This window comes from Leptonotus elevatus, chromosome 4, assembly GCF_054856555.1.
Source record: "Leptonotus elevatus isolate MCC_2025b chromosome 4, RoL_Lele_1.0, whole genome shotgun sequence".
NCBI lineage: Eukaryota > Metazoa > Chordata > Actinopteri > Syngnathiformes > Syngnathidae > Leptonotus > Leptonotus elevatus.
The window spans coordinates 977,582-994,717 of NC_141242.1; the positions used below are offsets into that span (position 1 = coordinate 977,582).

A 17,136-nucleotide genomic window follows, 5' to 3' on the forward strand; every position below is an offset into this window, starting at 1 on the left:
CGGCGGCGGCGGCGCAGGACATCTGTTGACAAGTGGCTGGGATTGGTGTCGGGGCCTCGGGTGGCGTTGCATTCAGCGGCGGGTCAACCTCAACGCGAGTCTTTTTCTCCGCAACAAAAGACAAGAATGCTCTCGTGTCTTCTTATTGGTCGACGCCATCTGTCCACATCTCGCGCTGTCAAAAACTCGAAACTCCGGCTTTGGCGTCGCGTCGTCGTTGCTCTCGTCGGTGTTCGCGCGTCATCCGCATGACAAACCCAACCTGACCAAAAGAAGCGTCGGCTAGCGTCTTGCTAGCGTCTTGCTAGCGTCTTGCTAGCGTCTTGCTAGCGAGCCGTTACTTACGCTAGCATTTGAGTTGCTTTCACCCAAAAACGCTGACAAAAGTGAAATTTCAGCGCAGCGTTGAGGTGACGTCAGAAGGCGCATCCAATGGCGGGGGGGGGGGGGGGGGGGGGGGGGGGGTTATTGGGGGCGGCGTCCCACAGCTTTCAGAGTGCTTAACAGATCCCACATTTTGGCAAAAGAAGTTAACTCGATTGTCTTTTGTGACTGATTCAAATAAAGCTTTATAAATTGAAGCGATTCGTTTGCTTTGGCAATATTGCGTAACTCGGGATTATTTCAAAATCCAATTTTTTGGGCCTCAGCTGATCGTCACGTGATCACATGATTGGATTGGAATATTTCTACCACACTTCATCGAATAAATACATTTTTTTAAAAAGCGCAATGACAAAATATCTAACCATGTTTTTGAAACAAACCAAGAGTGACTTCTGTGCTACCGATTCATGTCGAGGGCTGGCCTTCATCTTGAATTACGCGTCACGAGATCGTCATGCTTTGACTGCGAATAACAATTTTCTCAAACATTTAACGGATCGTTGGTGGCGATATTGATTTGCCAGAAAATGGAAAAGTCAAAGCTGATGTTTGCAAATGGATTTTTCATTTTTTTTCTTTTTATTAAACCGAAAAGGTCATCGGTTTTGTTTACTGTCGAGAGTCCGAAATCAGATGATTTTGCCAATTTTAAACTTAACGGGTCCAAATGAAAGGATCAAAATAGTTGCTGAAGAATTTGCTGACTGATGAATTGTCAATGAATTTGGAGCGCTCCAATTTTTGGTTCCGAATGGGCGCGCTTTTGGATTTGGTGTTTTCGTAGCTCGTCCGTGTGCTTTTTTGCCGTTCCCAAACCGCCGTTGAAATTCTTTAGTCTGCGGACGCCGAGCGGCGTCACCACGTGCGTTTCGAGCGTGCCGCGGCGAATGACGTCTCCCGCGGCAACGGCTCCTCGCGCGACCCGACGTCTTTTCCGTCGACGCGTCCATTTTGGCACGGGTCCGAAACGAATGGCGCGTCTCCAAGTGCCGTCTTGGCCAAAGTCAACTTGCGGTTGCCGTCCTGCAGGGTTGGTTCAGTCCGGGCCAGGTGTTTGTTCTGGACGAGTACTGCGCCCGCTACGGCGTCCGCGGCTGCCAGCGCCACTTGAGCTACTTGAAGGAGCTGATGGACTTGTCGGAGGACAACGCGCTGGTGGACCCCACGCTGCTTCACTACAGCTACGCCTTCTGCGCGTCGCACGTGCACGGCAACAGGTACGGCGCAAACGCTAACGTTCCGCTTTCTGGGCTTTTCGGGATTTGGGAGATCGGTCGCAATTTTCCGTCGGCCTTGAAAGACGTACTTGAATAATTTGTCCGTCTTCAGCAGAAACACAATTTGGCTCGCATTCACTTGCTCGCCGCCTCATTCTCTTTCAAAACATCTTTTTCCGCGTGCTCCGGAAACCTGCAACGCCGATCGTGGCTCCGTTTGCGAACGTCACATTGTCGAGAGCGCAATACGCAGTTGACGTCACAAGCAAAAGATGTCAACATTAAGCGAGCAAGTAATAAATGATCAAATTAATCATCGAGTCATCGTTTGGAGCCATTTTTTTTTATTTCAAATGGTCCAAATCCTCACACCGTCATTTTTGTAGTCTTTCATGAAAGAAGGCTGATTATCTTCTGTCTGTTTTTGCTTTGGAAAAAATATTTCTAAAAATAACTCTTACATAAAACTACAACTATTTAGCATGTGGTACTTGTAGTAGTAGTTGACTTCCTGTTGAAATCTGGTCACTTCCTGTTGATTTAAAACCACTTCCTGGTCACTTCCTGTTGAAATCAGCTCACTTCGGGTCACTTCCTGTTGAAATCTGGTCACTTCCTGTTGATTTAAAACCACTTCCTGGTCACTTCCTGTTGAAATCAGCTCACTTCGGGTCACTTCCTGTTGAAATCTGGTCACTTCCTGTTGATTTAAAACCACTTCCTGGTCACTTCCTGTTGAAATCAGCTCACTTCGGGTCACTTCCTGTTGAAATCTGGTCACTTCCTGTTGATTTAAAACCACTTCCTGGTCACTTCCTGTTGAAATCAGCTCACTTCGGGTCACTTCCTGTTGAAATCTGGTCACTTTTTTTCCAGTATCTTTTTTATACTTTATTATTTGTATAACAGTTTCATGCTAAATTTAAAAAAAAAATCAAATAGGAAGTATGAAATAACCACCAATGACATTAATTGGGGAAAAAATGTTTTTGTAATACACTTTAATGCGAAATTCAAATGAATCCGTTTAATCGATCGAATAATGGATCGATTGATTCAAAAATGATTGGCTCGTGACTAATCGCAAGTTGACATGCATCCCATTTTTTTCATGAATTGATCACAAGCTTTTCCTGTTTTAGGTCAATTGCCAACATTATTCCTATTTGCCAAATGCCGGAGTCGTGAGAGGAGTCCCCCCCCCCCCGTCACCTATTTATGCATGTGAGCCACTTGTTGGTTTGCTCCCAGCGTGACCCCCCTCCCCCCCCCCCCCCCCCCCTCCCCGCCTCCCTGCCAATCGCAATGTGCCAACATATCTGTGCATTTTCTCTTTGTTGGCTCATAGAGTCAATTAGCCGCTAATGATTAGCTCCTCCGGCTAATCGGCCGGCGTGTTTAGCCGAGCTGGCTTTTTGTCAGCTGGAGCTGTAATTTGAGTAATTGGCGCTCATTGAGGGTCCCCGCCGGGGCCCGGTGGGTGTCGCTGGGAAAAAGACAAAACAACAGACACTTAATTGTACAAGTGGACTTTCCCCCTGGGGGGCGCATGAGTGTGAGGGGAGGGGGGAGGGGGAGGGGGGGCGGTGCTTGGACAGACAGGACATGCGCGGTCAACACGCTGGACATTTGATTGACAGCGACAAACTCGGCGTACTCGCGCCGCGTTTCCCATCTGGCTCGGTAGCGTTCGTTCTTGTTTGCTTGAGACGTGTCGCCGCGGCAACGCAACTGTTGATCAACTAGCGACTCGGGGTGGGATGCTACGTTTTTAGTTGATATTTTTTGAGGCCAATTCTGATTCCAGTATTGGCAAAAAAAAAAGAAAAAAAAAGACTTATAGCGATGAATGAGCACCGGGTTTCCCCCAGTGCTTTATAGGCCTGGCGGTGCGCCTGGCTTTTCTTGACATCTGATTCTCTTTATGTGTGGACCAAGCTTGAGAGTGAAGCAATTATAAATTGGGCTTTTTTATGTTGTTAAAAAGGAGAATATTGTCAAGTCCTGTTTTTTGTGCGTCTCTCATTAATGGCTTGTGTGCGTCCACCGTCGTTACCTGCCTTGTTTTTCCGCATCAGTTGCACTTAAGATAAGATGAGGCGTTGAAGCAAAGTGGGGGTCAGACTCAGGAGTTGTTGGGTTTTTTTTTTGGGTGGGGGGGGGGCCTGTTTGTCGTCCCTTAGGCAGATTTGCTGCTTATCGCTTACACTTGAGCTGCATTGAGTATAAACACACAAACAAGAAGAACAAGCCCCCAATTCGCCACCCCTCCTTCGTTATTAACCCCCCCGCCCCCCCCCCCCCCCCCACAATCCCCACGCTTCAGCCTTGGCAGCTCGCTTGCTTGATTTAGCAGCAACAATGTGTCTGAAGCGCAGCAAGCTGTCGCAGCCCACTTAAAAGCAACACCCCCATACATGACCCCCCCCACCCCCCCCCCCCCCCGCCCCCCCCCCCCCCGGCCATCCGTGAGAGCGCCAACGTGAGCGCACATGTGGCGCTCACTGCCGAAGCATCCAGCACTTTGTGCTGATTGGATGCCAGCCAACGTGGTCCTTGGATTTGGATACACTTGATTTATTTATTTGGAGGTGGCGCGAAATTTGCTAATCACTCGCCCAAAAATGTCAACCAGGAAATTTTTTTAAATAATTTTCATGCTGGTTTTCCAGAGACATTTTGATTTGAACACAGGACGTTATTTTAAATGGACGGTAACATTCCCTAACATCTGTTGGGAAAATGTGGATCATTCTTTGAGTTCCAAAGTAAAAGCTTTTTTTTTGTGTGCAATTTTTTTTTAGAAGTCCGCAAAATAATCGGTCCGCTTTCACGGAGGACGACAGAAATCGGAGAATTCTATATTTGCAATTGCGACTCAATGACACGCGGTCAACGTGTTTTCTGGGAATTCGTGTAAGCAATCCAAACGTTGAGGTGAAAGTTCAAGGTTAAAGGTGAACGTTTTTACACAACAGCAAAGCGACCTTGACCCTCTGCCGGGCGTTCACGTCAGTTCGTTCGCATCATTAAGTGATTATTTTGATAATTGATGAGTTATTCATGAATCAATAACAGGAAGTCTGTCGAAATATTGATTAAATCGTGCATTGCAATCGAAATGCAAGCAAAACCGGAATCTTGTTGGCTAGAAATGAAGTGGAAGAAAAAAAGGATCCCAAAACTCATTTTTCCCGTCATTTATTAACGTGATTTTTATTGCGATTGACGTTTGCGTCCGTTCGTTCCACATCGTCGCGGCCGTCGGTTTCCAGCGGCCATTTTGTGGCTGCGTGCAGACAAACGCTTTTTTTATCTTTCATCAACTTGGGTGCAAATGTTCACACTTGCAGAGTTCACAAGAGTTCACAGGTCAACCTTTCACATTCACTGGGTCAAAGGTCACCGCGGGCGTGTCAAGCTAATGTCCGCCCAAAAACGTGACGAACGCTGGCCTCGCGTCCGTCTTGAGCTTCACGCTCCAAATACGACTCGCGGCCGTTATTTACAATTCCGATCTTTTGAAAAACAAACACGGAGCGTCGTCGTCTTCCTCTCGATTGGCGAGTGTTGATGCTAACGCGCTAACGCGGCAGCTGATTGCTTCTCAGCAGAGGTTCATTCTTCACTTTCACGCGTCAACCGGGTCAAGGTTGCGCAACGCCGGCGCCGCCGCCGCTTCTCTTCCCTCGCATCCCCCCTTCCTTCCTTTCTTGTCTTTTTCTTCCTTTCCGTCTTTTGAGAGACGACAAACTTGAATGGAAGATCAAATGAACGCTTCACGTTCAAATTCAACTGGAACGCGCACACAAAAAAAGAAGAAAGAAACACGGCGACGTTTCTTTGTGCTGCTGCTCCCGGAAGTTTACGATTCCCGTAACGTCCATGCTCATTTCTGCTAACCCGCATTTCACGTTTTTCACAATGATTTTTTTCAATATTATTTTTTGGGGGGGGGGGGGGGGGATTAACCAACCCCTGTTAGTTTCTGGAAAACACTGAATGGTGATCTAGTCCCGCTTTGTCATGAATTTTGGGCGGTTAACGTTACGCTAACGCTACGTTACGTTAACGTAACGTTACGCTAACGCTACGCTACGTTAGCGTCACATTGCTGCATCACGTTACTTTTCATTGCTACGTTGCTATGTTACATTGTTAAATTATTTTACATTGTGTTGTGTTATAATGTTAAAAATCTGTAAATAATTGAGGCTCATTAAAAATTGCCAGCAACTCATTTGCTCCCAAAAACATATAAATGCGTTCTAATTTAAAGCCGTATTTATCCATTTTATGCTCGAGCATACAGAAGGCTTTGATGCGGTCTCTGACCTGAAGAGGTGGCTTAAAGAAATGGCAGCAAGAGTATAAGAGATCGACCAGGGCCATGTTGCCCAAATAATCCCCCCCCCCCCCCCCCCCATTTCTAATGCTTATTTGCTGCAAAACGGAAACGGATCGTAATGTACTTTTTTGCCAATGAAAGAAGAGACTCGAATCTTTCTTTCGGTTGCTTCCGTGTTTTCAAGACAATATTGTGAAATTAAATGAATTTCAACTTTAACTTTTGTGAGAGAGGAAAAATGTGGGCAAAAATGCCGCGATCCGCTCGACTGTATAAAGTTGGCTTGAACATTTTGGTGCTAAACGCTTTGATTCTCGTTTGTTTGCGTATTTGAGGCGTTCGCCATTTTCTTTTTGGAAATTGAAATTTGCTTGAAAGTTTTGAGGGATTTGACGGGCGGATGTTGTTGGCGCGAAAGGCCGGACGGGATGCTGACGGTGACGCTGGAGGAGGAGGAGCGCTTCCGGGCCGTCAGGGGTCGACTCGTGCTGCTGCTGGAGAAGCACATCGCGCACTTCAGGTGAGCAGCAGCAACAACGACCAAAAACTGCTGCTAATGTCACGACTGCTTACAACTCGTAATTATTTATTTATTTCCTTTTTGAAACGTGCTGAAACAAGCATGGGGGGGGGGGGGGGGCAGGGGGGGCTTCTTTAACCTCCAAGGTCATCCTGGTTGCACTTGAGTTGTTTGTTCACTTGTCAATGAAGAAGGTGAGAAAAAAAGGGGGGAGTGAAGAGAAAAAAAAAGGGGGGAGGGAAGAGAAAAAGCTTCTTCTTCTTGTTCTTTGTGGGCGTCATTAGCGCAAAAAGGAGGCGGCGCCATCTGTTGACGATGCGCTCGTCTTCTGCTGCTTCTTCAACATTTGGCTTTTGTGTGTGCGTGTGTGCGTGCGTGCAGGTACCGCTTCCCTTTCGGACGGCCAGATGGTGCCCTGAAGGCCACGCTCTCCCTGCAGGAGAGGGTAACGTTCAAGCACACGTCGCCTTTTCTTCCATTTCGTGTTTCTTCCTTAATGTCTGCTGACGCCAGAGAAAACACGGAATGTCGAAAAAAAACACACTTTTTCTTATTGATGGTAAAACTCGAAAGTGGTTATTATCCTGTACCGATATCAGGTTATCGGTATCAGGCCGGATATCGATATCAGGTATCGGCCGTGAAAAAAAAAAAGGTATCGGCCGTGAAAAAAAAAAAAAAAAAAAAAGGTATCGGCCGTGAAAAAAAAAAAAAAAAAGTATCGGCCGTGAAAAAAAATAAATAAAAAGGTATCGGCCGTGCTCTTGTGCCCATTTTTGGTGAAAAAATGGGGGGGGGGTGCAAGTTTAGTTCCGTCTCGTTTGTTTTCTGTGTGTCTCTTTATGAGGTCGCACTTGTTTATTTCGTGACTTCCGCCGGCGCCATTTTGGTTTGCGTTACTGAGATTTCGTAAGCACTCTTCTCGCGCGTCTTCTCGCGCGTCTTCTCGCGCGTCTTCTCGCGCGTCTTCTCGCGAGTCTTCTCGCGCGTCTTCTCGCGCGTCTTCTCGCGTGACGTCGCCGTGCGCTTAATTGCTGGTCAACGTTGCCGCTTCAGTGCTAAAATCGGAACGCTGCAGTTTACGCTAATAAAAGCTCTCGAACACGCGACCTTCCAAATGAGAATCGTGGATTTCACAACAACAAGCTCCAATTAAACATCACGCGCTTATTAAAGCGCTTGAGGAATTCTTAACATTCGGACGAAATGACTTGAAGCCATTTTGTAATCCTTTGAATTCTTTGCATCGCTTTGAGCACATATTTGCAATTTGGTCACTGGATTATTTATGCAAAATGACTTTTATGCGCAAATTGGAAAAACGGAATTGCCATTATTGTTCATTTCATTCCATTTGAAGGAAATCTGCGAGAGTTGTGATGTCACGTTTTCAAAATGATCTGTCATCATTTTTGGGGAAATGTTATGTATCATAAGTACTCATGGTATCGGCACAAGATTTGAGTATCGGTCTCAAAACGAGTGGCATCGAACATCCCTCGAGAAAATATTTCCATCAGCTGTCGTCGTACTCGTCTTTGAACGTGAACTGGAAACCGAAGAAGCGACTTCAGGTGAGCTCGTCCTTTTGGCTGCGTGCGTAAACGTCAGGGTTCAAATCCGTTGTGGCCGTTCAAGCGTTCAAACGGCTCCCGAGTTCGTTCGTTGGACTCTCGCTAAAACGACGAGCGCGTTTATGCTGCTGACGTCGAGACGACCGGCGAACGCCGACCAAGCGTCCGAGCGCCGGCAAAGTCTCGCCGCCGTTTGCCGGCAGGTTCTGATGACGGACATGAGCACGCCGGTTGGCGCCGAGCAGATGAAGGCGGTGGTGCGAGGCTGCCTGGAAAAGGCGGCGGGCATCAACTACGGCCGGCTCATCCAGTACGCCGACACGAAAGGTGAGGACGAGGCGGGTGGGCGGGGCTTCCGCCGGGTGGGCGGGGCTTCCGCCGGCCAGATCTGACCGCCGGCCGTTTTTGCAGCCGAGCCCCAAGCGGACGCCGACAAGCGATTGGACGACGCCGTCAGGTTGGCCGAGCTGGTCGTCGAAGTCCTGCAGCAGAACGACGAGCATCACGCAGAGGTTTCGTTTCCGTTCTTTCTCTTCTTCTTTACTCGCAATGTCGTATTTCTTTCATATTCGTTCTCGTTTGCTGCTTCTTATTTTTTGTGTATTGATTTTGTACTTTCAGCGTCTTGATTTGTCGCCTCGTTAACCGTGAAATGAGTTTTATTTTTAGAGCTTTGCCGATGCGAGCTCATTATTTATGATTGACGCACGCAATGCACGTTTTTTTATATGCAAGTTGCTGTTGCTGTTGTTTACGCAATAACGCAACCAAGAGACAAACGCCAAGAAGAAACCCTCAAATATTCCAAATTGATTGAAAATATTTCAACTATATGATATTGTCTACAAGAGCACCTTGAGATACGAGTGACCCCATTCAGCAATGCTTTCAAGATGTGAGCCTTCCCTCGGACAATTTGTACTGATTGACTTTTCGCTTCCACTTTCACTCTGCTGTAAGAACGCTCCTGTTAGCTTAATGCTAACACGCCATGGAAAACGCCTTTGAAGGGCTCAAAGTCGAATTGCGTGAAGCAACGCTCCTGTTAGCTTAATGCTAACACGTCATGGAAAACGCCTTTGAAGGGCTCAATGTCGAATTGCGTGAAGCGACACGTGGACGAACGCCGCAGCGACACGCCACGTCATATATTCTTTATCCTCTGTGGAAAACCGACGACAATTACTGCAGCTTAGCTTACAGTAGTTGCAAAACGAGTGTTTGCTTTGTTTTTGTCCGTTTTTTGTGGAAAGAGCCGCGATGATGTCATCATGATGTCATGAGCACAATTCCATTTCGTTACGTAAGGTACAATATTGTATTTTTTTTTAATAGGAGCCCAAAGTGGCCAATTCAGCTTTTGATCATTTCATGAAAGTCGTCAACCACTTTTTTGCTCGCGTGTTTGCGTTTGTGTACAAACGACGCCCACGCACGTGCGCGCACGCACCCACGCGCGCGCACGTGCGTGTGTAACAGGCATCAATGGCAGATGTGGATTCGGCGTCAGCGGCTATTCTGGGCGCGCCGTCGCCATGGCAACCGGCCACCGATGTCACCTGAAAAGTTAACAACTCGCCGCCCGGGTCAAACGATCGTCGCTGCGCGCACACACGCACACACACGCGCACACACGCGCACGCTTGTGTTGTTGTTGTCATCGGCAGACATTTTTTTGTTCAAGTCTTCTTTCCTTTTTGTACTTTTGAAGGACTTTCGAGTTTGTTGCCTTCTTCTACTTTACATTGCAACGTGTTTTGTTGTTGTTTCTGAGGTGCTTTTTACTTTTTGTCTTCTCGGGATCCATTTTTAATTCTGGCTGATTAAATCATCTGATATGAAAATGGACAAAAAGCAAATTCCCAATTATTAGCCGAGTACAAATATGCGATTATTAAACATTGTGACATGATTGACGGCGTCGACGGAAAGTCATCGTTGTCCAATCCGAATATTTATTATGATTCATCTCCGATTATCCACACAAAGTGTGCTCACTGTTGATTTTGTGTTTTTATTTTGTATTTGTGTCTGTTGCTGCTGCTGGAAGGGACGAGAGGTAAGTTTGTTGTTGTGGATTTTGATTCTTTTTTGGGTGCGTTTCACACGTTTTGTGATTTTCTTTTCGATATGACTTTGTTTGGTATCGAGAGGGAAAAAAAAACGTTTATTTTGAGTTTGTTTGAAGTCGCCACTATTTGTATTTCTTTTTTTAATGACCTGGAAAGAAAAAATTCCATTCGCAACGCAGCTGACACGTCCACGTCGTAAATAAAAGTGCGGTTTGTGGAGAAATTGTGTGGGAATGCTAAATGCTAATATTTGTTTTTTTTTTATTATTTTTATTATTTTTTTATTAAAAAAAAAAAATTAAATAAAAAAATAAAAAAAATAAAAAAATAAATAAAAATAAAAAATAAATGCTAATATTTGAATGCTTGCTGTTTACGCTGCTGAATTCGCAAAATTCCATTTTTGCTTCCAGCATTCCCACAATAATAATGCGTAATATATTTGTGGCGACTGGACTCAAGTTGTGTCCTACAATTGAAAACATTTGCCGAATTTCACAAGTTACTTCATGTTCAAGATTCGATTGCTCTTAATATGAAAAGGAGAGAAAAAAAAAAAGCACTGCGCTGTCACCAATGCCTTACAAATGCAATGATGCCATCCCGTGGCATACAACGTCATCATCACCCTCGTTTTTTACAGTACAGCTTTTTAATTTGAACTCCATTTTGTGAATTATTGTGAAATGACTGCATCACATTTCTGGTTTTCCACTTTCTATGTTAACGAGCGTATGAAAAATGTTCTATAAAATCAAATGTATTGTACATTGAGAACAGATTTGAGATTAATCGCGAGTTAACTCTTAAAGTCATGCGATTAATTACGATGAAAAATGCTAATTGCCTGGCACCCGAGTTTTTATTTATTTGGATTGAAATTTGAAATCTACAAAAAATCTTGTATTATTTCCCGTTTCCAGCATTTTTTAAAGCCTAATAATTCAACCCCTGGGCTGTTGTGTGTGCGTGTGTTTGTGGTACTGACTTCCTGGCCGCGGTCCTTCGAGTGGTCCTCATCCTCGCCACTTCCCGTTCGTGTCTTTGTCCCGACCGAGCGCGAGCCGAGCCGAGCCGCGCGTCTGCCGAGCGTCGGCGTTCTTCAGCTTTCAAGGAGCTCTAAAGTGCGACCATTAATGCGGCTTTTTTTTTCTCTCTCTCTCTCTCTCGCTCGCTCGCTCGCTCGCTCTGAGCGAGACCTCGCAAGGCCTGACGGGAATTCCCGCAAGGCCACGGCGCAAAGAGCCGCCGCCGCTTTTCATTCCGGCCCCGCAACGCTCGCCGCCTTTCAAGGCCGGTTGCACTTTTTCTCGCGCGAGTCCTTTCGACGTCAAAAGCGGGCGGGCCGACCTTTGAACCCCGCCGCGCGGCGCCGATGCACTTCGGAGCCAACCGATGCTCGCCAGACGGGCGGCGGAGGCAAGTGTTGGCATAGCACTTATCTTTTTTTTTTTTTTTAAGAAAGAAAATAAAACACTTAAAAGATGACAGCAGTTCGTAATAAACATTTGCGCTTTATTTCTAGCCTTGATTAGCGTTTGTCATTTGCTCACTCAAAAAAAAAATATCTGTCCCCACCAACAGGAAATTTGGTGGACATCACCAAAATGACTGAATTGGAACAAGAAGTCGGCCATTTTGGGTGGAAGCAGCCATTTTGTATTCAGTCATGTCCCCTGAAAAGTTTTTTTTGGGGGGGGGGGGGAGATGCCGTCTCAACGTGAAATTTGGGTGCTGATGTCAACCTTAACAGGACGCACCAAAACTTCTCAAGGACCAAATGCCCTGAATTGAACATCAAGTCGGTCGTTTTGGTGTGCGGCCGCCATTTTGTAGTCAAAATGTAGTCATGGCTACATTTCCAAAATGAGCCCCCGCAACAACGTTTACTCGTCGACACAAAATCGGGTGGGCGGGCCTGTCTATCATCACAGGATACACAAAAAAGTCTCGTGGAGCCATGCGACCCAAGTCGGCCATTTTGGTTTGAGGCAGCAATTTTGCACTCTGTCATGAACCCTGGAAAGTTTTTTTTTTTTTTAATCACTGATTGACACAAAATTGAGTGCGCACGTCGATCATAACAGGACCCACCAAAAAGTCTCAAGGACACATGTCCTAAGTCGAACAGGAAGTCAGCCATTTTGGTTTGAGGCAGCCATTTTGCACTCCGTCATGAACCCTGGAAAGTTTTTTTTTTCTTTTTTTCTTTTTTTTAGAGCTCAGTATTGTTCATTCGGAAATGTCATCATCATTGCTCTTTTTTTTATTTTATTTTTTATTTATATATATATATATATTTTTTTTTTGTGTGTGTGTGTGTGTGTGGGTGTTTTTTTTTTTTTAATCACTGATTGACACAAAATTGAGTGCGCACGTCGATCATAACAGGACCCACCAAAAAGTCTGAAGGACACATGTCCTAAGTTGAACAGGAAGTCAGCCATTTTGGTTTGAGGCAGCCATTTTTCACAGAATTTGGCCCCCACCAAAGAAATGTTGCTGAACCTGACGGCGCAAAAAGTGTGCCGGCGCTTGACCAGGCGGCGTTTTGTCCCGTCAGGCGTTTTCGCCGTGGCCCGAGCTGATGCGCGAGCACGCCGAGAGCTTCCTGTCCCGGTACCGCGTGGACATGGACTCGTCCCTGCAGGCGCAGCCCGTCGACTCGTGGAGCAGCTTCCCGCTCTTTCAGCTCCTCAACGGCTTCCTCGCCGCCAACGGTGAGTACGATCGTCCTTCGCGCTTTGGAAACCTCGCGCTCGCTTCGCCGCCGAGCTCATTTCACGTTTTGTTGTCAATACTTTAATGTTACTTTTTTCACTTTCTGTCCTCGGGGAGAACTTGAGCTTGTCGCTTGGATTTCCTACCGATGCTGTTCATAGAATGTTCTTCCTTCAAACGACCCTTTGAGGGCTTGATGTTTTTAAGCATATTTTGTACCTTTTTCATTTTACCGTCTTAGGTTTTGGGATTCTTTTCTTTTTTTTACTTTTCTTCCCTTTCAAAGTGAACACAGGAGCAACTCCTTGGGGGAGGTCATGAGCATTGCGGGGGGGGGGGGGGGGGGCTGCAAACGAGTCGATCGGCAAACTCAAAGTTTTTTTGTTTTGTTTTTGTTCCGGGTTTTTTCTCCCGGCTCAAGGTCCCAACGAGGAGAACGTGACGGCCATTGTCGGCTTCTGGCGCTTTTGTGCGCGCCAGAAGCCGCCTTTTTCGTCCCAAGGGCGCTCGGGGAAAACAAAAGATCTCGCCGCACTTGGCGCCGGCGCCAAGGCGTTGATTTTTGCGCGTGCCATTGTGGCCGCTAATTACGTGGAAGGAAGGCGAGGAGAGGCGAGAAGAAGGACGCCACTTGGGCGGCCTTCCGCGGGCGGCGCCGTAGCGTGTCCGACCTTGAGAAGATGCCTTTTTTCAAAGGCTCGCTTCAAACGACTCCGCCGCCGCGTCGTGCTTTTTGCACACTTTGCAAATGCTCACTTGCTTGGCGGGGGCGGGGCCGAGCAAGGGAGGGGGAGGGGCCGAGCGAGCGAGGCTGAATGGAGGAGAAAGTGGAAGGAGAAAAAAGGCCGCCGGCACTTTAGCAAGTCCGAGTTGCCAAACGGGGACGTTTGCGTCCACCTGCTTTTCCAATTTGAATTGCACTTGATCCATTTTCACGTTTTTAACTGGAATCATTTTTTTTGACGTTTTCTACTTGGGGCTTTTGTGCCTTGTTTTATTATGTTTGCTTTCTTTAGATTTATTTTATTGTGCTTCTTTCTTTCTTAATTGTTTTTTGTCTTTCCTGCAATTCGTCCTTGTTGATGTCAAAGTCGTTTCCCACTTTAAAAAAAGCAGATCTTCTTCTTTGCCTTTTGGTTTTGTCTTCGTTTGGTGCCGCCAAAGTGAATCCAAAACCCTTTTTATCCACGGAACCCGTTTATTAGGGCTGCGTATCGATTCAAATGTCCTCAATCGATTTGTTTTGGATTCACCGATTTCAGTTTGATTCTATTTCGATTTTTTTTTCCGATTCGATTCGATTCACAAGAGTTCAATATCGATTCATCAAGTCTTCTTAAGGACACGATAAAAAAAACTCCACAAGCATCCATTTTGCAGAGTCTGTAACCGCTTCAATGATTTATTTATGAATGAAACGGATGAGATGAAAATGTTTTCCTAATTCTAATTCAATAATTGTTTCAATATAAATGTCAAAGATTCTGAATTGTCATAAAGTGCAATAAGTCAGACTTTCAGAAATGTAAGAAAACAGTCAATTTTAAGAAAACGGTAAGATACGAAAAAATGTGGCCTTTTTTTGAGAGATATTAAAATAATCGATTCATGGTTTTATGGATCGATATCGCGCTCGAAAAGGGAAATCGATTCCATTATTGTTGAATCCCTTTTTTTTAACCAAGCTCTGCCATTTATGCTCTCATTGAAACCTGAATGAGAGCCTTTGGCTTGTCCTTTTTCTAACTGGAATTCGTGTTCATATAAACGCATTTGGAATCTGTTGTTTGAAGGCGACGTTGCTCTGCCTTCTTCGTCTTCCTCTTCCTCTTCCTCTTCCTCTTCGTCTTCTTCCTCTTCATCTTCGTCTTCTTCATCTTCGTCTTCTTCCTCTTCATCTTCATCTTCTTCATCTTCGTCTTCTTCCTCTTCGTCTTCATCTTCTTCATCTTCGTCTTCTTCCTCTTCCTCTTCTTCTTCTTCATCTTCATCTTCTTCCTCTTCATCTTCGTCTTCTTCTTCTTCGTCTTCGTCTTCTTCCTCTTCGTCTTCCTCTTCTTCGTCTTCGTCTTCGTCGTCTTCCTCTTCGTCTTCTTCACAAGGGAACGACTTGCACTATGCTTGGCGCTGTCCCGCTCGCAAAACGAGCCCCGCTTGAAAACATGGACTTCACGTTTCTTTTCTGGCGGACACGAACGTCTTCACTCCAGAAAAATACACAAAGCGCTTCTCGCTGGTTAAATTCAACAAAAAAACGGTGAGTAATGAATTCTGCCAGAACATGATTCATTGCATCATCCAGTGGTATGTTAGGTTTGTTTGTCCCCCCCCCCCCCTCACCCCCCCCCCCCCCCCCGCCATTTTGGCTTTGGTCCTGCCTGAACAACGTCTGATTGGTTGGCAGTCAGCGTGAGCGGTACAAGATGGATTCTCCCGAGTTTGTCAACTCACAAAAACCGCCAGAATTCATCTTGCTGGCAATGTTAGGACCGATCCACTTTATGGGCCTGGGTTGCTTTATATACAAAATGGCCCCATTTTGGGACCCAAGTAAAGAATCTGAGCAATATTTGTGAGTTGTTTGGCTCCAAGTCGAGGATCGCTCCATTTTTGACTTCCATTTTTGACTCGGAGTTGGGTTCTTTTGGACCTAACTGTTTTTAGAGTGTGGAGGAGGCCACACATTTCCAGCAATGATGTTTCTCATTTGTCACTTTAATGCGTCAAACTCATTTCCTTGGGAAGTTTTTATTTTTATTTTTGATGTTGTCTTTTTTTTTTTTCTGTCCAAAAGCATTTTCTTTCAAGAAACGTGTGTTTTTGGTTCTCAAACTCATTCCTCATGTCATACTTTGGAGCTTTGATTTGCAAATGCTCACTTGTCGGCGAGGGGACGCAAGACGGGGACGCGCCCGTCTTTGGCTCCCGGAGGGGCCAAAAAGACGCGCGTTAGTCGCGCAAGAAATTTGCGACTAATGAAGCCCGCCGAGACGAGAGAACGTCGTTACTGTTGCCGCTAATTCATCAAGGGCGCCAGGGAAGGCGCGACTTTGGCGGCGCCGTCGCACCGCTTTGCTCCAAAAGCGCGTGGAGGAAACGTTCTCACATTTGCGCATCAATTCCTCCAATTAAGAACAAAATATTTCAACATTTTAATTGCAGTTGATCGTAGAACGTATTTACTGTTGTTTAAAGGTATTATTCTACATGATTATTATCATTAATATTAACATGACAATACAGTTAATAGAAATAAAAATGCAAAATAAGCAAAATGACAAAAAAACATTGTAATAATAGTATTAATTATTTGATGTATTTATTTAATAATATCTCATTTTTAACACCCCACGTAATAAAATGATTACAAATTCAATCAAATGTATTTAGTAATAATATTTTTTCAATCCAGTTTGTTCAAAACATTTATTTAAAAAATGTTTTTAATTGAACAAAAACTTTGTTTTGTGGAGAGCGGGATTCATTCGTGTATTTATTGTTGGTTGTTTTTTATTTTAATTATTGTTTGTTTAAATTGAGAATGAAGCCAGTGACGGTGAAGCATTCAAAAATTCATTTGAACTTCAAACAAAAAACAACTCGAAAAAGTGTTGCTTGCCAGCGAAAAGTCAAAAATGACTTGAATGAATGCGGAGACTGTTTTTGGTTGTTGTTGTTTTGCTGCTAACTTGATGGGATGTGGCTCCGCCTCCTCTCGCCCCCGCAGCCCAACTGTGCAACGGGCCCTTCCACAAGCACCTGCAGGAGCTTTTTGTCCCTCTGGTGGTGCGTTACATCGACCTGATGGAGTCGTCCATCGCGCAGTCCGTCCATCGTGGATTCCAGCAGGAGACGTGGCAGCCCGTCAAGTAAGACGCCGCCGCCGACGCCGGCGCCGACGCCGACGCCCCGTTTCCAACATTCAACATGGCTTACGTTTGCGCTTTTGGACCTTCGCGGTCTTGAGGCGACGCAACGCCGCACGCCGACGAGGCACTTCTCAAGCAGTCGTGCGTTCAAGAGAGTTCATCGTTTTTTCGCCAACCGTTTTTCCACATTTCAAACTGGTTGCGGAACAGTTTTGGAGAATAAAAAAGTTACAACGGCGTATTGTTAAAAAACAAGTGAAACTTCTGAGAAATCCTCGTAACGTCGCGATCGTCTTCATAAAAGGAAAAGGCAGGATGGAGACGGATTCCTCCTTCATTGAAACGTTACTCGTCATACGCGGCGGCTCCAGCGACTTCCTGATCAGCTGACGACACACGAACCAATCAGAAGCCAGCACATTTTCGGT

The 17,136-nt window shown here is 45.6% G+C and overlaps 1 protein-coding gene across 2 annotated transcripts in view; it reads left to right on the forward strand.

Moving 5' to 3' along the window:
* The window catches only part of cadps2 (Ca++-dependent secretion activator 2), an 86,317-nt gene that overhangs the window by 44,068 nt on the left and 25,113 nt on the right, over positions 1 to 17,136 (forward strand). For both annotated transcript variants that reach the window (XM_086073251.1, XM_086073252.1), the window contains exons 13-19: positions 1,417 to 1,604; positions 6,371 to 6,472; positions 6,854 to 6,917; positions 8,250 to 8,373; positions 8,458 to 8,558; positions 12,682 to 12,838; positions 16,567 to 16,708. In XM_086073251.1, coding sequence (XP_085929377.1) covers positions 1,417 to 1,604; positions 6,371 to 6,472; positions 6,854 to 6,917; positions 8,250 to 8,373; positions 8,458 to 8,558; positions 12,682 to 12,838; positions 16,567 to 16,708 — 878 coding nt within the window. The remainder of the gene's footprint in view (positions 1 to 1,416; positions 1,605 to 6,370; positions 6,473 to 6,853; positions 6,918 to 8,249; positions 8,374 to 8,457; positions 8,559 to 12,681; positions 12,839 to 16,566; positions 16,709 to 17,136) is intronic.